The 22,178-nt window shown below is 41.9% G+C and overlaps 1 protein-coding gene across 2 annotated transcripts; it reads right to left on the reverse strand.

Moving 5' to 3' along the window:
- Positions 1-611: 611 nt before the first annotated feature.
- On the reverse strand, positions 612-15,792 carry PPIE (peptidylprolyl isomerase E). Of its 2 annotated transcripts, XM_072136483.1 has the most exons (10): positions 15,652-15,792; positions 15,467-15,565; positions 12,579-12,622; positions 11,776-11,802; positions 8,364-8,445; positions 8,169-8,269; positions 7,929-8,052; positions 2,056-2,241; positions 1,828-1,970; positions 612-796 (listed from the first exon to the last, which is right to left on the reverse strand). In XM_072136483.1, exons 1-10 carry the CDS (start codon positions 15,680-15,682, stop codon positions 728-730), a joined length of 906 nt encoding a protein of 301 aa, XP_071992584.1. In that variant the 5' UTR covers positions 15,683-15,792; the 3' UTR covers positions 612-727. The 2 variants fall into 2 exon arrangements, with proteins under 2 accessions (XP_071992584.1, XP_071992586.1); XM_072136485.1 differs by lacking the exons at positions 8,169-8,269; positions 8,364-8,445; positions 11,776-11,802; ... (1 more) ...; positions 15,467-15,565; positions 15,652-15,792 and having other exon boundaries at positions 7,933-8,051.
- Positions 15,793-22,178: the final 6,386 nt, after the last annotated feature.

Here is a 22,178-nt window from a genome sequence, read left to right on the forward strand (position 1 = left end):
CGTTACCTACCCAGATCCCGCCCACTGGCCTGAATTCACACTGACCGCCAGGCATGACCTGAGCGGTCAGCATGGCTCGTACTGTGCGCACGGACATGCGCAGATGAAGCAGTGCCCACCGCAATGTCCCTGCATTTGTCTGCGCATGCGCCACACTACGCTGCTATTTTGGTGGGGCTGTGCTAGTAGTATAGATGCACAGAACCTTACCAGTATGGAAACCACCACTGCAGCAAAATGTGTCTGAAATCAGGCAATATTTAGTTCCAAACCAACAGTAGAGGTTACTTTGCAATGCAGGTTTTAGATGAGAATGTTAATAGCACCCATTATAAGCACTGCAGTGAGCTACACACCATCAAGTTTGAAGTTAAGTGTTGCTGGGGCCCCAGCCCTAAGCTATAATAAAGGAACACAAAGCAAAAAACTGATAGAAATAGCCAGTTAATAGTTTTCTTTGCGTGTTCCTTTAACCCATTCCCAACAGTTCCATTTAAATATATGACAGCTAGCAGCATGACAGCCAGCAAAGCTGCCATATTTTTATATTCCAGCAATACCAAGACATTGCCATGAAGTGAATTTTATAAATCAAAGAGTGGACAAACCGCTAGAAAACCAAAAATTTATTTTTAACAAATGAATAATTTACAAAATATTTGTATGGAGAATATAAAGTCTTCTTGTAACATTTGTCGGTCATCATCTCATTACTGAAGATGTAGCGTCATACGTATTCACCACAATCTGAGATAATTATTTTCTGTTTTGATTTTCCATCCTTGCTCCCTTGAGCCTTTGACAAAAAAAATAAATAAAATAAAAATGTTATTTACAAAACTCTTCGGGGGCGGGGACACATCAAAGTAAAAATGGCACAGGCACATAATATTGGCTCTAGGAGCTGCTTACTAAAATAAGCAGCTCCCTAGCTCCACCCCAGTGATAAGAGTATTAAACACTGCATACAAAGCGTTCAGAACACCAAGCATAAGGCGGTCCGGCGTATTGATGAGGTGGAGGTCTAAGGAGTTGGTGACTGCCGCATGAAGACTGGCAGTCACCGCCGGTCTATGATATGGGAGGGGCAATCTAAGGGAGAAGTTAAGGAGAGGGGAATGCCCCCTCAAATACGCCGGACCACTGTAAGCTTGGTGTTCTAAACGCTATAAAGTGCATTGTTCGCTAGCTTTGTAGGTATGTTCCGATAAAGCTAGCAGTTTAACATTGATATTACTTGTATAGGGCTAGGGAGCTGCTTACTTTAGTAAACAGCTTCTAGAGCCAATATACAGGTGAAAGGTCCTCTTTGAGATAGCGTACCTTGGTAACAAATTGTACTGGGTTCACATCACGTTTTTAGCGTATACATTAACAAATAATGGCAGACAGAGGCAGAGTTGTTGTCTCCGTCTGACCACTAAACATTCTGACCACCAAAAAAGCAGGATAGAAAGATGTAGCAAGCTACGCCTTTTCATCCTGCAGCCTCTGCCTGAGCTATTTATCAGAGGCAATAGACAGCCATGGGGAGTGAATGCAGAAGATTGCATCTCTCCCTACATCGCTGAGTGAACACCTTCCCCCCGGCAATGTATTCCACTGTATAGGCATACGTCGGAATCCTCCTGACGTGTCCTTACAACGTGTGACACAAAACTTGATGTGAACCCAGGCTTATCACTCTTATCATCTTGGAATCATCTATTTTTTACTTCAAAGGAAGAAGAACCTTTTCTTGCAAATACATGATCAGTTAAATTCAGCCACCAATTTAAAAAAAAATATATATATTTAGGAGAAATAAACCAATAGGTTAATGCTGACCTCCATCTGACGTACAACATCCATTCCTTCCATCACCTCTCCAAAAACAACATGTTTCCCATCAAGCCAATCTGTCTTGTCACATGTGATAAAGAACTGAGAACCATTGGTATTCGGACCGGAATTTGCCATAGAGAGTAAACCTGTGCAAAGACAACAATGGAGCAAAACATTCAATTTTAACCTTGTCCAACTATAGGCAAAGCACTTAATTTCATTCATACAAACCTGCAGCGGTATGCTTTAAAATGAAGTTTTCATCATCAAATTTCCGCCCATAAATGGATTTCCCGCCAGTGCCATTATGGTTGGTGAAGTCCCCTCCTTGACACATGAACTGTGGGATAATTCTATGAAAGCTGCTTCCCTTGTAGCCAAAGCCTTTCTCGTGAGTGCAGAGACAGCGAAAGTTTTCTGTATATATGAAATAAAGATATTTTAGTACAGTCTGACGTAATCTGAGAAAAATGTAAACTTTGTTGCTAAAATGAAAAGCCATCGAGTCATGTCACATTTTGACATTTTATTTCACAAAGATAAGTGAACAGACAATGGTGTGATGGTAGAGAAGGTATGGGCACAGAAGCTGTTAACGCCTTAAAGGAAACTTGAAGTGGCAGGTATAAGGGGGAACTACCGAGCACCAGCTCAGGCTGAGCTGGTGCCGGAGCTTAGTTTTGTTAGTGTTTTAAACCGCTGTATCGCGGTTTAAAACACTTTTTAAACTTTATGGCCGAAGCTGCTTCGGCGCAGGGAGGTACGCGCTCGGCGCACCATGCCCGCGGCTACATAGGAAGTGAATGAGAGCCGCGGGCACGGTCGCGCGCATGGTGCGCTGAAACAGCTTCGGCCATAAAGTTTAAAAAGTGTTTTAAACCGCGATACTGCGGTTTAAAACACTAACAAAACTAAGCTCCGGCACCAGCTCACCCTGAGCTGGTGCTCGGTAGTTCCCCCTTATACCTGCCCCTTCAAGTGGTAGGTTTCCTTTAATAATCACACATTTTTAGTTTTATTTGAGGTTAAAAGCGGTAAAGGCTTTTTTTTTGTAATTTATAGTATATGTGAGATATATATATACATACACATATATTTTTTTTTTTCTTTTTTTTTTTTAATTTTCAAACTCAAAAATGAACAGTATTAATGAATTCCAGATTTAGTTTTCATTGTATAGTTTCAGGCTAAAGGGCCAACCATGGCAATGTTTTTTGTAGTCTAGCGGGAATTTTAAAAAAAAAATTATTATTATAGTAGGAAATTTTGTATTTTGTGTTTTTTTTAACTTTATATGCCCCCCATGAGGCAATAAAGGACCCCTGGGCATTTTCAGTTTTTTTTTTTTTTTAACTTTTTTGAAGTTTTCCCCTGTAAATGGAGCATCTATGGAGCATCTAAGAACCCCATTCATCATCCCCTGTGAGGGCTGAAGTTGATCAGACCCAGCAGCTCCGATTAACCCCTTTAGACCAGATAGTCACGCTACTTCAGCACAATGCAGTGAGGAATGGAGAAAGGAGAAGCAGTAATAAACAGCTTCTTCCTTCTCCCTAGGGTCTGCTCCCGTGTCTAGTGTGGGTGCAGAGATGTAGCTGCAGACTCCTAGATGATCAAGAAGACCCCCAAAATAATCCTACTGAAAACTGCATATTATCAAACAAAAAACGTAAGCTACATACATTGGGGGAGGCTTAGACCTCCCAGGCAAACCATCCCAGGCTCAGAAATGTACCACTCTGGCCCACTACATGGCATGAAGGTGGCATAGTCTAAAGAATAATCACGATTTCATGCATTACTCAAAAAATTTAAATTATTTCTCGCCAGAAAACTGCCATAGAATCACTAATAAATGTCCTCCATTGACCACATTGTACTATATTATTTCTAGAACAGTTTTTATTGTCCAAGAGTTAAACAAAAAAACATTTTCTAATCACCACAAATGAAAAAGGATCCTGAGCTGATCTGTTATACCGTATTTTTCGGACTATAAGACGCACTGGACCATAAGACGCACCTAGGTTTTAGAGGAGGAAAAATAAGAAAAATGTTTTTTCCCAAAATAGTATGCTAAAATATTTTATAAAGTGACAGTAAAGTAACTGGGCGGTGCAGTGCAGCCTAGTTTCTCTTTGGAGAGGGGCAGGGGCGAGCAGCCTATCTAGATAGAATTATGCTGGCATGTAGTCAGGGGGTCTCAAGAGTTACCAGGGCTGTATAGGTATGAGTATATGTGACACTGGTCACAAGAGCTTACAATCAATGAGGAAGAGGACACAGGAGATGACAGTGCTTGCACAATGGCCACAAGAGCTTACAATCTATGAGGAGGAGCGGACACAGGAGGTGACAGTGCTTGTACAATGGACACAGGAGCTTACAATCTGAGGAGGATGGGCACTGGCGGTGACAATGCTTGTACAATGGCCACAAGAGCTTACAATCTATGAGGAGGAAGAGGACACAGGAGATGACAGTGCTTGTACAATGGCCACAAGAGCTTACAATCTATGAGGAGGAGGAGGCCACAGGGATGACAGTGCTTGTACAATGGCCACAAGAGCTTACAATCTATGAGGAGGAGGAGGCCACAGGGGATGACAGTGCTTGTACAATGGCCACAAGAGCTTACAATCTATGAGGGGGATGAGAGGACACAGGACTTGTACAATGGTCACAAGAGCTGACAATCTATGAGGAGGAGGACACAGGAGATGACAGTGCTTGTACAATGGTCCCCAGAGCTTACAATCTATGAGGAGGAGGCCACAGGGATGACAGTGCTTGTACAATGGCCACAAGAGCTTACAATCTATGAGGAGGAGGAGGCCACAGGGGATGACAGTGCTTGTACAATGGCCACAAGAGCTTACAATCTATGAGGGGGATGAGAGGACACAGGACTTGTACAATGGTCACAAGAGCTGACAATCTATGAGGAGGAGGACACAGGAGATGACAGTGCTTGTACAATGGTCCCCAGAGCTTACAATCTATGAGGAGGGGGGCACAGGAGATGACAGTGCTTGTACAATGGCCACAAGAGCTTACAATCTATGAGGAGGAGGACACAGGAGATGACAGTGCTTGTACAATGCTCACAAGAGCTTACAATCTACCAGGGGGACAGCAGCCACTACATACCAGGCAACAAGTGGTTAAGACTGTGAGAGCAGAGACCGGGGGAAGGGTGCACTAATCACTTATCTGATCCTGTGCTGGGAGAGAAGTTACAGGTCAGACACTGCAGCGCTGTACAGGCTGGCTCCTCTTCACACAGTGCGGCAGCCTTCATCTTCTGTTTTCACTCTGAGCCTCCCGGGCTACTCACAAGCCGAGTGGGGATTGGCCAGACAGAGTCAGTGATTTTCTCCTCCCCCCTCTCTCTCTCCACTGCTGCCATAATGATCATTTATATCGGTGCCCTGAGGACGGCAGAGCGCAGGGGTGCTGCTATCCATTCCCTCCAGCAGTGGAGGGCTGAGAAGAGGAGAGGAGCGCAGCGGCACTGAGTACAGCCGCTGCACTTCACTGTGAAGGGCTGCGCTTACTGCCAGCATCGGCTGGCAGAGCGCAGCCAGGTGCCCTCCATTCCCTCCTGCAAAGGCTACATCCGGACTATAAGACGCACCACAGTTTTTTCCCCATTTTCTGGGGAAAAAAAGTGCGTCTTATAGTCCAGAAAATACGGTAAGTTTCCTTGGCTGAAACATTGCAATTGGGTAAATAAAGCACCCATCCCTTTATTCACATTGCACTCCAAATTCAACATGAAAAAAAATGGATGGCTGCTTTATTTACCCAAGTGCAATGTTTCAGCCAAGGAGGCTTGAAAAAGGATCCTGAATAGGGTCTGAAACGTTGCACTTGGGTAAATAAAGCTCCCATCCATTTTTTTTCACATTGAATTTGGAGTGCAGTCTCATTTTTTTTAGAGTACATTTGCCTGGTCTGCCAAGACCAGTTTTGGGGTTAGCACCCACACAGTTTTTTGGCTATTGCTTTGGTGCTGCTGGACTTTCTAATGTTTTGGTTTTTTACTCTCTGGATATGGGATAACTTGTGGTGATTGGAAAACCTCTTTAACCCCTTAACGCTCTGTGCCGTAGCTCTACGGCTCACAGGCCGAGTGCTCTTCATACAAGGGTGGGAGTTGTTGCATATTGCAGCAAATACCCACCGCTAATAACCGAGGTCGGTGCTTGCACCGATCGTGGCTATTAACCCTTCTGATGCCGACGGCCAAGCTGCCGCCAAGCTGCCTTAAAAGATGACAGCGCAGTAGTATTGCAGTATATGGTAGGAATGATCTGACTATCTAGGGTTAATCTACTCTAGATGGTCTAAGAAATAGTGAAAAAAAAGAAAAAATGAAAAAAATTAATAAAATATTAAAAATTCAAAATCACCCCCTTTCCCTAGAACTGATATAAAACATAATAAACATGCTAGGTATCGCCGCATCCCAAAATGCCCCCTACACAAAACAATCCCCCAGCCAAAGAAGTATAGCATTGTGAGGACCACAATTTAATTCTAAATAGGGTTTCTTCAAAAATGTAAAAATTTACCATGGTTAGACTATAAATGCTAAAACAATCTTTTGTCATGCTAAATTCCAAAATTATTTTGATAGTTTAAAATATTAAAAGAATGCGTTTTCTAAGTTTAATAGGGGAAAGCACAAAAAGTTTTATTTCCCGATCTTGTAGATGTGTAACGAATACCAAAGGGGGAACGCTGCAGGTGACACAAGTTATTAAAATTAGTCAGGTTCTCCCCATGTATACTCTCAAGTGATCCCAGACGTAGATAGAGGTTCTTTTATTCTTGTTATCTCCCCTGTTACGGAATCAGGAAGTACCTTAAGCAGAAAGGGAATGTTTCGTTTGTCATTCTAATAAAAAGGAGTTGTACATCTCGTCTCCTCAAATGACAGCAATATTTGAGAACTGTCATTGTGTATTAGGTCTGTCTATATGTGTCAAATACTGTAATTCTAGGCAAAAAAATGAAAGTGAATCCTTTGATTTACCGGAGACTTTGGTCCAAATGTGGCTTAGAATTTTCAGAAGGTTTCTCCACTCCCATAGAAAAGATCAAATTAATTTCCATATCATGTGCGCAGTGACTGAAATCCCGCTGATTACAAAGCTATCCTAAGCATAGCTATCCTAATTATATGTGGAAAAATTGCTGTGGATCCTTATACCCAATATGTAACATGTATTCTCCCTTTTAATCAGTTTTCCCTCTTACCTCAAGGCAAGTAGGAGGGCACCAACACATCTCTCATACACAGAACACAGAGGAGAGGAAGGAAAGACACACTCCCTAATACATGGTCAAAATAGCAGCACTGCATTATAAAATGTTGAACAAAGTTATTTTTGTAGACAAAAATAACACTCACTATAACTTACTATTATACAAAAGATTAAGCCATGCATGTTCAAGTACAAACTACTTCTCACAGCGAATGGATCATTAAATCACCTGTGAGTTGAGTAAAAGAACATTTTTCCCTTTAAAAATCTACCACCGGGACATCTGCTCTTTTGTCTCCTTGTGCCCTAGTTTTCATACAAAAATAAAAGTTTAAAAAGTTATGCAAATGAGCCTGGCGGACCTAGCGGGCATTGTCTATTAATCATGCACACCTCCTTTCTGGCTTGCTGCCCGTCTCCATTTAATAGCAAGACATCCGGTGACATCACCTAGTTCTCGGAAACTCCTGCGCATGTATTTGCGTATCAGCATGCCACCCCCAAAGCCCCTTAGGCTCTTTTGCATACCTTTAAAAGCCTTTTAAGCCTTATTGTAAAGTAGTATACTGTAAATGAAATCATTAAGGAGACATGAAAAATTGGGGAAATGAACTATCCTATATGAACCTTATTAATTATTTGGATACTTTATCAAATAAACATTATTATAATATATACAATACTTATTATTAGAAATAATTTATATGTCTTATTTGTATTTATTATATTTTGCAGTTAAGCTCTCTTTTTTTAAGCCAATATACATTTTTTTTTAAATTATTTATATCGATACTGCGACCATAAATCATAAATGAGATGCTAGATACTCACCTACCGTCATGGGAACAACATCTGCTCGTAACAAAAAGCGAATACGTCCAGCAGGTTTGTTTCCAATCTTGATATCCATGTACACCTGGGGGTTAGCTCGTACCTTCTTAGCAGGTGGTTCTCCCTGCAAGCAAAAATAAATCAATAAAACTTTACCCAAGAAATAAGTTATATAAATTATATATTTTTGTATTATTATGTATGTTAGCCTTGGAGCTTTGATTGCTATGAGATCATTACCTCTTGTGCTGAAGCTTTAGGAGCTTCTATCCCTTCCGCCTGCTCAGTTTCCTCCAGAGTTTTGCCAGAAAATTTTTTGAGCCAGTCATCATCAGACCAAACTATTGTATTCATAAAAAATATATATATTTAGTGTACACATGCTACATTGTAAAAACAGTAAATAAAAACTTACTGTACATTAAAAGAACCCACCTGCCTTTGAAGAGCCCTCCTTTAGTCTCATAGGTTTTGCAAGATTTACACGTATGGTTCTACCAAACAATTCAGATTCATTCTAGAGATTTGAAATATTAATATTATTACTACAAAAGAGAAGCATGAGAATATAGTGTGCACAATTTAAAATAATGTACATAAAGTCTGGTAAATAAGACAATTCTCTACAGTTCTAATATCTCTTTTAAACCAATCAATATCCTTCAGGGCCATGGGATTGGGCCAGCATGAAGCCCGTCTCCGCAAGCTCCACACATTCATTTTTTCTCCAATCAATAGCTATTGGGATTTTGAACAATTTTGTCGATTATTTTTATTACCTATATCCATCAGTTTCATTGCTATCCTCTGTGTAGCTTCCGCTGGCTGCGCTGACAAGCTCTGTGAAACCTGCTTGTAAACAACTCTACAGAGTTAGAGTGAGCAGCAGCCGCTTTCCTCTGTGTGTAGCTGTGAGCTGAGTGTGCCAAGATCTGTGGATGCAGAAGTCTCCCACACAGAATAGTGAGGTAAAATGTCTCCCCTGTTCCAATCTGTCTCTCCATCCCAGTCTGATTCTACAGAACTTTCTCCCCTACCATATGCTCTCATGATACTTTCTGCACAAGAGAAGTTAACCCTTAGTGCTCACAGATTATAAACTTTAAGAACCCATTTCACTGCTTGTTTCTACCATTTTCTAAAATTCTCCATGCTCTTGCATGTGATGAAAGCTGCCAGGCTAGTCACTATATACATCTTGTATGTCCAATATGCAGTGTTCAGTGGATTTACTTGTAGGAATCTCACTTGATTTAAAACCAATACTAGTTATCTCAATGGTCTATTGCCACGCCAGCTGTGCAAGAGGGCCTCGCTGATGTAGCATGTGTTGCCAGCTGGCCACAACCCATGTGCCATAATTTTTTTTTCTATACACTTATACGAGGCAGAATCTACCCAGGAATGGTACATCACTGGCAGCATGTACATTATTACACTGTGGATGCACATCAGATTTAACCATTTTTCAATTGTTAAGTAATCAGCACAAAAAAAAAAAAAAGAAAAATCTATGGAGAATTACTTGCAGAGATTCACAGCAGATTATCAGTTTGATCAGGTGTATAGGGCTCCTATAGCTTGAGTAAGAAACTATCAGCACTCCAGTTGTTTTGACAACTCCCATCATACCCTGGCAGCTACAGAAGGAGTTGTAGTTAATAATAGCTTGACTGTCTCTTGTTGCTGATCCCTGTTGTCAGAAGAGTATGAGGCTTGCTTATAACTCTGCAGGTTTTTACAAGGATTACTAAATAATTGTGGTAATAAAACATGTGGCATAGCTTTTGATCTTTTGCCATCATAGTTCAGAAACATCACAGAACTACCATTGAAGCACTTGAAAACTATTGATCAATATTTTAGTATATAATGGCATTTATGACTGAATAGTCAATTGAGAAAACTTGTGAAAAACTCATGTCATTATGAGCATATTATTTCATGTCCGAATCTCTTCAGCACAGCTATTTTACATGTCTACACAGCACCACCTAGAGGCTATTCTGGGATTGAGTGCCAAGAACCCTACACTGATTTTTGTGCCAAGTGTAGAAATGACAATGAATATGTACAGAATTACTGAGAGTTGTTTCTTAAAATGATCACTGAACATAACTAATTTTTACAATTGAAGTTTTGTTAATAAAAATATGTTATGACACAATTGCTGTGTCATATTAAACACGAGAATCCCACCTTTAATTTAATATCAAGACTCTGTTTGGATGCTTCCCAGAAAGAGATATCCAAGGACCAAGCCACTTAAGATTTTTTTTTAAATCTGCCCTGTGTCACTACATGTGGTTAGAACCTTCAAATGCTTTAACATATCCAGGTAATTTTGTTTTCTTGTCACACACTGTACTTGAAATTAGTGGGAAAATTTGGATTATATCTTTTGTCTTTAACTATAAAAAAAAAAAATGGAAATTTGGCAAAAATGTAAAAAAATTTTTCAATGTTCTAAATTTTTTGCTTTTCAGGGAGCTAGACAGATAGTCATAGCACTCAAAAACATCATAACTAACATTTCCCCAATGTTTGCTCTATGTTCGCATGTTTTTCTTTATACATACTCTATTTTTCTAGGATGTTATGGGGCTATTTATATATATGTTTGGGGAAATATATCACCAAAACCTATTATAATAACAGGCACCTGCCATGTAGTTAAGCGACTTTGAGAGGGTAAAAACACCATAAATTATAACTATAGAAACTGCACCGTTCAATGTATGATCAACACACTAATAAGTTTGTTAACCCTTTAGGTGTTTTACATGGCTTAAAACAAAATAGAGGTGGAATTTACAATTTTACATTTTTGGTTTAAAATGTACGAGTCTTTACAGCGATCCCCAATATATAGCGTATTGTGGTGAAATTAGTTTTTTTTTTTTTTTTATCTGATGGGGCATCAGGGGATCTTTATTCATTTTTTTTTTTTTTTTTTTTAACTGTTTACTTTATCCCAGATCAAATGATCACTTGTTCATTGCAATATACTGCAGCATTCTACATAGGCTGACATAAGCACTGTTAGATCGTGTCATAACCAGAATCTAGCAGGTGTTTACTGCCAGCAGCCCTGGGGACCTCAGGATTGCCAGGGAAGCGGTCGGAAGGGAGGATGAGGATGCCATCCTACCAGGTGAGTACCTGTTACTGGTCCATAGACTCCATGGTCACCATCACTGTGGTGTCTATGGGGTTAAACAACTGGGATCGCGAATATCGTGATCCCAGCTGTCAGTGCGGGAGCCCAGCTGTCACATACAGCCACGCTCCCGCAGTGATCACACGGGCTCTGCTTCTGTACCTGGGCGATCGCTGAGACATACATGTACATCGGCATGTGGCAATGGACCGACGTACATGTAGGTCGTTTTTCGACGAGGCGTTAAAGTTACAGTTCGGAAATATAGCTATATATAATAATCACATTTTGTACTGATAGTTTTACAGTGGAAATATCTGGTTCTGTCAAGCAAACAATCCTCATATTATATTAAAGAGGAGATATGACTAGTTTTGAGTTTATAGCTGCCAGGGTTCAGGAGATATAGCCGTATGAACAAGTCCACTGTCATGACATTTATAAAACGTGCTATCTGCACGGGTTATGTGAAAATTCTGCATATATAGCTATATGGCAGTCATGAAGGGTTTCAGCTGGGTTTACTAATATTCAATTCACAGTTAAAAAAGTAGGCGCCCTTCGTCTCCTCTCATTAGCATCCAGTTCTGCACCGAAGGATCTAAACAATTACACAATATATTGGACTGAAACAGAAACTGAATGAAATACAGCACATTTAAGCAAAGAAACAGAAACAGCCCATACCATGTTATCAATAGCTGCAGCTGCATCCTGAAAAACAAAGACAAAAAAGAAAATAAAAATAAACATTAAAAGAGAACCCGTCAGGCAAAATAACCCCCTAAACTAAGTATATTTTCATAAACTGCCATTAGAGAGCATTGCCTCTATCCCTTCATTGTCCCTCTACATGCCTGTAAACCTAAGCAATGAGGTCCTAAAGCTGTATGCCAAATGACCTGTGAAATGTCCAATGAAGCATTAGCATATTCAAGCTGTCCAGCTTATTCATGAGTGGGCGGTACAGCCACACCCCCGGTGCTTGTCTGACAGCCTGTGTAATGCTGTGATGGCTGCTACATGTGCTTGCTGGTGGCCACACACCCTGCAGCCTGTGTGTGTGTATAGAAGAGATACAACAGCTCCAGGCAGCCATGTTATAGCAGAACATGTCAGGTACTTGTGTAGATGATGTCTGTGTCTCTCACATGTGTATAGGTCAGCAGGTAAAGCACAGCCACCAGCCACGCTTTACTATACATTACACACAGACATGAGCAGGGGGAGGAGAGGGGAGGGGTAACAAGGGTGACATCACTGCCTCTGACCATGTGACCAGCCTCATTTACATAATAAAAAGGATCATTTTACAATGATATAATGTATGAATTGACTAGATAAAGACTGTGATGGATCCTTTTGAGCTGCTCCAACAGGTAGTAGTGACAGAAATAGTGACAGAGACCTGATGACAGGTGTCCTTTAAATTGGTTAAACATCCATGGAATAGTTCATACATACAGATCCAGAGAAATGCTTCAACTTACCTCTGGAAGCTCAAACTCAACAAACGCAAATCCTCTGTGTTTTTCTGTTAATACAAAAAAAATCAGAAAGAGCAATTAAAGGGGTATCCCCCACAAAAACCAGATTCTTAAAGGGCACCTACCACCACGAATCTACCTATAAAGGTAGATCGGGTGGTAGGTGGATGTATGGGACGTGAGGATAGCCCTTTTTAGAGCTAATCCTCACGTCCCCGCTAGCCTAGCATAAACTTTATTGACCGAATATGTTAATTTAATTAAGCGGCTACCGGGGCGTGGAGTAGCCGGACACGAGGCTACATGGCGCGGCTACTCCACGCCCCAGTAGCTGCTTTCCCCCGCCTACCCTGTGATCTCCGAGAAGCCGGAGTTCTGCGCATGCGCAGTAACTCCGGCCAAGATGCGCGATCTCGGGAACGAGGCCGGAGTTACTGCGCATGCGCAGAACTCCGGCTTCTCGGACGAGGGCGCGCAGCTGCCAGGAGCTGCGCGCCGAAGATCACAGGGTAGGCGGGGGAAAGCAGCTACTGGGGCGTGGAGTAGCCGCGCCGTGTAGCCTCGTGTCCGGCTACTCCACGCCCCGGTAGCCGCTTAATTAAATTAACATATTCGGTCAATAAAGTTTATGCTAGGCTAGCGGGGACGTGAGGATTAGCTCTAAAAAGGGCTATCCTCACGTCCCATACATCCACCTACCACCCGATCTACCTTTATAGGTAGATTCGTGGTGGTAGGTTCCCTTTAAATATACTCAGGATAAAATAACACATTTACTGTTAACAAAAATACAGCATTTCACATATATAATTCCAACCTATCTCTATCAGTTCTGGTGTTTACAATTTTGGTTGTCCCTGGATACAACTGTAAATCTTTTGACTAGGGTCAGATTCTTCACATGAATGGCTTCTCTTGTCTGCACAATGCAGTGCCCTCTCCCCCTGCCTCTCCTCCGCTACATTACAAGATGAGCTCAGACACAGGAACTCGCTGCTAGCAAGCATCATGCAGACTCTACAGGCTATAAACACATGAGGTCTTTATAGCAGAGCTAACTGTGTGTTATTGATTAGGTAAGGGAGCAGAGCTGAGAGTGTCATTGTGTTTTATATCCATCTCAAGGATCTCACCATCTCTGATCTGTCTCATCTCTTTTTCTATGTGTCAGATTCTAGTCAATAAAAGTGTAGCTAAACCTGCACCCTGATAACCTAAGCACAATGTCAGCACACAGCATCTCATAGCACAGAGGAATCATGCTTAGACGCTGACCATCACCGAATTATAAAACAGCAATAGAACTGAGTAAAACTGTAAAGTAAGGGGTCAAAAGTTTAATTGTGTAAACATCACTAGGGGATCAAAATTTGAGAACATTTTTTTTCATGGGCATACACCCATTCACAATAGACAAGTAATTGGGTGTACAAGATCTAATTCAAAGGGATCGTTACATTCAAACTTCCCAGCAACTGGGTAAAGTATGGAAGTAAGGTGTACAACATGTACACTAATGTTTTATGAGGGCAAAGATACCAGGACTATACCTGTAGTACTCTCTACAGGTTATGTCTGGATAACTTTTACACCAGCATTTTTTATTTTAGACATATTTTTTAGTTCCAGATGTACTGTAGTGTACAGCACTGTAGAGAAAAGGCAAAGCAGAAGCAGTTCCCCTCTTAGGGTTATGAACAGAGTACCCTGGACTATAATAAATATTCCTCCACCAGAAAATACATCATGAGGTATTGGCTGGTGGACAAAACTACCCCAGGTCCGACCTGGCATCCTTTTTAGTAAAAATCTGTGATCATTCAGCAGTGAAGGTTTACAATTTTTAAAGGAAACCTACCACTTCTGATGGTAGCTAGGAGATGTAAACACCGGGCACCAGCTCAGGGTGAGCTGGTGCCGGAGCTTACCTTAGCGAGTGTTTTAAACCGCTATATCGCGGTTTAAACACATTTTGATTTACCTCTCCATACGGAGTGCCGGAGGCGTCAAGCGTGCAGAAACTCCTCATGCCTGCCCATTTCGCCAGCAGCTGCACCCCATCATGCCCACATGACATAAAGGTAGTGTAGTCGCCAGAATAATCACACATTTTTTGAAGCACTGAGATCTTCGGCATAATCTGTATGCTAATGAAGAAGCTGGTGAACCTGGGACATTTCTGTAGCTACCAGAGCTTTGTCTATACCTCTCCCTCTTTCTCCCTGTGCAGCACCATTTAGCTCAGGTTACAAACCATCTTCTCTTCATATGTAAAAATGGACATCCTATCTTACTATCTCGGGGAAAGTCCTAAAATACATTCAGCGCTAACAAAGCCCACACATGCACAGTATAGTGGTCATCTTAGCACAGAACCAAATCACGATGATAATAGGTGGGCTTCCTTCAGCTCTACATAAAATTACAGGTGAATTGCTCTCTGAAAGCGTCCGGTGGCTAGAAAAACGCAGAAGACAATGCAACCAAAAAGCTGAACTAACTAGGGTGTTACAGAAAGAGGGGGAGGGGTAGAGGCACTGCCAGAACTGCTAGGGTATCACAGCTTCTTTATTGCCATACAAATGATAAGTTTTTTTTTTCTGCTCACCTCTAATTTTCCTTTGTGTGCTTAACCCATATCAGAAAACCTCCAGTGTGAACTGAGCCATATACTGATTTACTACCCAGCAATAAATCTGACATAGTAATAAACATAATAACCTGGAACTTGAGCCCTTTTACCTCCATTAGGTGTGGTGGTTGCAGAACACTCATCATCAGTACCAGCTAAATTCACTCTAAACAATAAGAACCGAGGACACGGCTTCCCAGTAGGCGGGAGATGTGACCACCATATACCCTTTATGAGCCATCACTAGCGGAGCACCCACCCGTCTCATAGTCCAGCGGTATCTGAATGTCTGTGATGTCTCCAAAGGGGATAAAAGCTGCGTGCAGGATCTTCTCATCTACCTCCTCCGCAAGGCCGCCTGTAACATAGAGAACAGCGCGAATGTAAGGCGCTCACTACTTCCCGTATTAACCTGCCGCTATAAACTGTATCTAACTTACTAACCCACGTACAACACCCGCTTGGTGGCCGCCATGTTGCCTTGAATCTTATTCACCTTTACCCTCTCACGTCATTATTGCACGACGCCTGGTAACCACTAGAGGCAAAAATGTACTAAGAGGAGCGCCCCCTTCTGGTGATTACACAGCAGCTGCTCTTATCACATAATCGGGTGAGGAGGAATGCTTGTAGAGATCTACCTAGTTGCAACGTATGTATTCTGTACGGTGTCATATAAGGGGTTCCTCGACGTCTGTACATGCAGGCAGCTAAGCATTAACACCCCATCGTATTGCCCACTGCCCTGGACGCCAGGCTTCATAGTCAGGGACTAAAGTAATAATATAACGAATTAACAAAATAAAAGAGGAATAATGAATTGCAGGAGCTTTCTAGAACAGTTTGTATGTGTCTAGTATAGTACAATGAACATATATTCCATGTATACAGCTGTGCACAGATTTATTAAAGCATCCTAGAGAGGGAATTAACATTTTTGTGTAGATTATGGTTGAAACAAAAAATATTACATGTATATAGGATTATACTGAATTTTGCGAGCCTCTCTGGATAGGAAATTTACTGGTTTAATTTGCAGATTATAGAGGGATTAACACATATCATATATATGTAGGTGTGTGTGCTGCATTTCCCTTGCTTTTAGAAATCATTCATTTTAGTATGTTAAATTGTAATAAGCATAAAATAGAAGGCTTAAAACTACAATAGTATTAAAGGGATAATTAAAATGTGAATGTAAAAATTTCACGGTCCACAGAACGGATTCCCATGTGGCGTTTTTGTCACGTTTTTAAAAACATCCAAAACGCAAGTGGGAGCAGGTTTGGCCAAAATGCCAACCTGGCTTCTGCATTGTGTTAAGAATGCCATGCAAATGCCGTTGGCACGGTTCACCCTGATCACATATGCATTTCCATGCGATCCGGCTAAGCCCTGGGTGTTTGCATTGTGTTTGTAGATGCAATGCAAATGCCAAGTCTATACACACTCTAATAGATAAATTGTGTCACACAATGGACTAAGCAGATCCGTCAATATAGGATGCTGGGTCACTGATATATGTGTTATGCCAGTGATTTTCAACCTTTTTTGAGCCGCGGCACACTTTTTATACTTAGAAATGCCTGGGGCACACCACCAACTGAAATAGCACAAAATGACACTAAAACAGTCATAAAAGGCCTCCCTTTACTAATAAAAACCTCTAGCGGCCTCCCTTTACTAATTAAGAGCCCCTAGCGGCCTCCCTTTACTAATTAAGAGCCCCTAGCGGCCCCCCTTTACTAATTAAAAGGCCCTAGAGGCCTCCTTTTACTAATTAAAAGGCCCTAGCAGCCTCCCTTTACTAATTAAAAGCCCCTAGAGGCCCCCCCTTTACTAATTAAAAGGCCCTAGAGGCCCCTCTTTACTAATTAAAAGGCCCTAGAGGCCCCCCTTTACTAATTAAAAGGCCCTAGAGGCCCCCCTTTACTAATTAAAAAGCCCTAGAGGCCCCCCTTTACTAATTAAAAGGCCCTAGAGGCCCCCCTTTACTAATTAAAAGGCCCTAGATGCCTCCCTTAACTAATTAAAAGGCCCTAGAGGCCCCCCTTTACTAATTAAAAGGCCCTAGAGGCCTCCCTTAACTAATAAAAAGCCCCAGCCTCCCTTTACTAATTAAAAAAAGACCCTAGCTGCCTTCCCTATACAAATAATAACCTTATATACTTACCCTTGATGTCTTCTTCCGCGTACCTTTACTCCTAATGGCGATCCGCCCACCTTCTGTAGCTCCTGCACCGCGTGCCTCTGGTCACGTGACTTACGCAACCTGACGTCAGGTCGCGTCAGTCACGTGACATGGGCTGCGCGGTGCAGGAGCTACAGAAGATGGGCGGATCGCCGACGCGGGGCTTGTAGGTAAATATGGGCGCAGAAACACCGGGGCGCAGCGGCAGCGCTACACAGGGGCACCATGGTTCGGGCAACTTTCCCCGCGGCACACTCAACCATGTGTCGCGGCACACTAGTGTGCCGCGGCACACAGGTTGAAAATCACTGTGTTATGCTACATTCACATGACTTTCATGGGGAAGTATGTACGTCCCCCTAGAGGGCAATAGGCTCCCAGCAGTACTACAGTGGCACTGTACCACAATGTACCTGTATTTTTCCCCGTGTGTATGGCCGTGGATCCCATTGTAGAAGGAAGGGGGGCACAGAGCTCACCCCTCCTCCTCTGAAGCATGCGTCTTGGATGCCCGCCTGGCTACTAATTTAAATCCAGTTGGTTTTTTGACCCCCCACCACGACTGTGATGTCGCTTTAAATCATTGGGGTACCTAGCTACCTCTCATCCCATACCAAACTTTGGGTGGCTAGGCTTGAAATCAGGGGTGTTTTGTGATTTGACCAGGTTTCCACCCAGCTAGGCTCTTGAAATTAGGGAGATAGATGCAAACTAAGCCCTTAACCCTCTCCTGTAAAGGAGGACTCATTTACACTACAAAAAGGGCAGTTTATGGACAGCTATGACTAAAGGTGATTGTAATTAAAGGACAGACAGCTGCTTACGGCCATTTTCTTATTTTTTTTTACCAGTGATATAATTCATATTTATTCATGTGAACAAGTGAATGTATCTGTGAAATCTATGCATGTTCATCTACTACATTTAGGAGGTGTGAAGCTAAATATTTTTTGTTTGGGGCACATTTTTTGCCATCAAAGTAAATTTTATGCATTTTTTTAAATAGACTTTTACACTTTGAATTAGAAGTGCATGAAGGTGCCTATGCCTATAAACTCTTTAGGCAAGCGTCTGCTTTCAGAAAATGTATGGTTTGTTGTGGTTTAGTATAATTCTTTATGCTGTTATTTGTACATATCAAAATGTAAAAATTGCTTCCTACAACCATATGGTCATAAGTCTGAGAAACATCTTGCTATAGAACCACAGGATGAAGACTACATGTACCCTATCTTGTAACTGGATCGTAATGGGTCTCCTGGAAAAAAAAATACATTCACCTTAGATGAGGTCAGCGCAGACAAAGCCAGGCAGCGTTTCGCATCGGACAAAAGGCCAATAAAATTAAAGAAATTGAGGAAATATGTGTAGGGGCCAAAAAGAAGCTCCATTATCACAACCTCCACAGCAAAGGTAAAACAATTTGGTTCAGGTGGGCACCATAAACAATGGAAGACAACATAAAACAGGAGCAATCTGCTGTAACTCTAAGGGCTGTTTCACACATAGGTGTGCAGCCCATGTATAAGTGCCATGTGGTGGCACAGAGCAGAGGACAGGAGTCCCTGCATTATATAGAAATCCAATACTCCTTTTGACTAGAGGCCAACTGTTACCCCTCCCCTCTTCCCATTGGTTTAGGTATTCATATGTTTTGGCAATTCACTAGCCATGTGTGTTAAAAAATTTCTTGAAAATTATATAAAAAAAATTATATACCCTATATACTTGAGTATAAGCAGAGGCACCTAATTTTAACACAAAAAAACTGGAAACGTATTGACTCCAGTATAAGCCTAGGGTGGGAAATTCAGCTGCTACTGCAATAAAATGTCCAGTAGTTTCCCCTCTTGAATGAAATGTCCACAGCAATAACTATAATGTCCAGCAAAATGTACCTATTAGTATAGTGTTCAGCAAAGTGCCCCCATTAAAAAAAAAGTACCCACACTCCTGCGCTGACTCTCGGCGTCCTCTTCGGGTTCCTGGCCGGCAGATGCTATCTAATTACTGTATAGTTAACTTGAAAATTTAAGCGGCAGGAAACATTGCGTTTAACGCATGCGTTTCGTAAACTCAGGTACATCTGAGCTATAACACACAGAGATCCCCCGTCCCCTGGATAAAGGCCTTATCTTACCTGTAGCTTGTAGAGCAAGTCTGCCCACTGCTGCTTGGCAGCAGGATGTGTCTTTGTGTGAGCTTGTCTTGTAACGGAGGGGCAGGGAGGAGAAGCTATTCAAGAGAAGAATCTGCCATGCCCAACCATAGAAGATTGGCCCCGGGGCAACCAAAATTGTATACACCAGGACTGATTGGAGACAGGTATATATTTATATAATATATATTTTAACAGTAAATCATAGAATGTTATTTTGAGTATATTTAAGAATCTTTTCTGTGGGAATACCCCATTAAATACGTTCCTCCACTGCACTTCAATAATAAAATTTTCTTGCATGTTTACATGTTAAAACGGAAAATAAATTAAAAAAAGGCTTTAACAACCAGTTACAGGCGGTCGCCTACTTAAGAACACCCAACTTACAGACTAGCCCTAGTTACAAACGGACCTCTGGATGTTGGCAATTTACTGTACTTTAGCCCTTCACTACAATGATCAGCTGTAAAAGTTATTAAATGTGTCTAATTCTTATGACAATCCCACATTTTTAAAATCCAATTGTCAGACCCAAAAATTTTTTCACTGGGGTTACAATTATAAAACACACAGTTCTGACTTACATACAAATTCAACTTAACAAACCTAAAGAACCTATCCTGTATGCAACCCAGGGACTGCCTGTATATATAACAAAAACAAAACTGTGAGAGCAAATAATACTCAGTACTTATACCCACTGAGGCACCTTGTCTTCCATCTCCGTGCTGACTGCCAGATATGCAATAGAGCAGGGAGGGACATCGCTCTCAATTGATCATATCTAGGATTATCCAAGAGTTTCTAGGATGGACACTGCTCCGAGTCTTAAAAGGAATGTGAACCTATTCCTAGAAGCTGGTGGAGATGTGTCTTAAATTTTTGAGGGTCATACAGGACAAAATCATATTGAATTTGCCAATGCCCAGGAGATTTTTTTAGCTTTCACTAACAAAAGTCCCTTTCAGAGTGTAGCAAATATGTTTGGCAGAGTGAACTTTAGGCTGGGGGGGACGACGACAATGCGTGTGCGTGAGTGAGGAATTCTGCCAGAATGGCATTAAAAAAAGCTTTTCCTATATATGCCTCACATTTAGTCAGGTTCAGGATGGACTCTAATACACAAGTTATTGCGTTGACCCCCATTATCCAGGTATTGCATGTCTCCCAACACCATTGCTTGGGTAGACACATTAGTATACACTCACCGGCCACTTTATTAGGTACACCTGTCCAACTGCTTGTTAACACTTAATTTCTAATCAGGCAATCACATGGAGGCAACTCAGTGCATTTAGGCATGTAGACATGGTCAAGACAATCTCCTGCAGTTCAAACCGAGCATCAGTATGGGGAAGAAAGGTGATTTGAGTGCCTTTGAACGTGGCATGGTTGTTGGTGCCAGAAGGGCTGGTCTGAGTATTTCAGAAACTGCTGATCTACTGGGATTTTCATACACAACCATCTCTAGGGTTTACAGAGAATGGTCCGAAAAAGAAAAAACATCCAGTGAGCGGCAGTTCTGTGGGCGGAAATGCCTTGTTGATGCCAGAGGTCAGAGGAGAATGGGCAGACAGGTTCAAGCTGATAGAAAGGCAACAGTGACTCAAATCACCACCCGTTACAACCAAGGTAGGCAGAAGAGCATCTCTGAACGCACAGTACGTCGAACTTCAAGGCAGATGGGCTACAGCAGCAGAAGACCACACCGGGTGCCACTCCTTTCAGCTAAGAACAGGAAACTGAGGCTACAATTTGCAAAAGCTCATCGAAATTGGACAGTAGAAGATTGGAAAAACGTGCCTGGTCTGATGAGTCTCGATTTCTGCTGCGGCATTCGGATTGTAGGGTCAGAATTTGGCGTCAACAACATGAAATCATGGATCCATCCTGCCTTGTATAAACGGTTCAGGCTGGTGGTGGTGGTGTCATGGTGTGGGGAATATTTTCTTGGCACTCTTTGGGCCCCTTGGTACCAATTGAGCATCGTTGCAACGCCACAGCCTACCTGAGTATTGTTGCTGACCATGTCCATCCCTTTATGACCACAATGTACCCAACATCTGATGGCTACTTTCAGCAGGATAATGCGCCATGTCATAAAGCTGGAATCATCTCAGACTGGTTTCTTGAACATGACAAGGAGTTCACTGTACTCAAATGGCCTCCACAGTCACCAGATCTCAATCCAATAGAGCATCTTTGGGATGTGGTGGAACGGGAGATTCGCATCATGGATGTGCAGCCGACAAATCTGCGGCAACTGTGTGATGCCATCATGTCAATATGGACCAAAATCTCTGAGGAATGCTTCCAGCACCTTGTTGAATCTATGCCACGAAGAATTGAGGCAGTTCTGAAGGCAAAAGGGGGTCCAACCCGTTACTAGCATGGTGTACCTAATAAAGTGGCCGGTGAGTGTATGTTACGAAGTATTTAGCCAGTTAACATCCGCTCTAAGTGTTCTACTCAATCTTACATTAGGCAAAAGTCCCGTCTAATGGTCACAATTTACAATTTGTGGGCATCTCCAAAGTCAGCCATAAGTGTCTTGAAATATTTCTAATACTGAGTAATCTGAACATTTAAAAGGCCCATGGATCCTTCACTGCACAGAGT

Source organism: Engystomops pustulosus, chromosome 2 (assembly GCF_040894005.1).
Source record: "Engystomops pustulosus chromosome 2, aEngPut4.maternal, whole genome shotgun sequence".
Classification (NCBI taxonomy): Eukaryota; Metazoa; Chordata; class Amphibia; order Anura; family Leptodactylidae; genus Engystomops; species Engystomops pustulosus.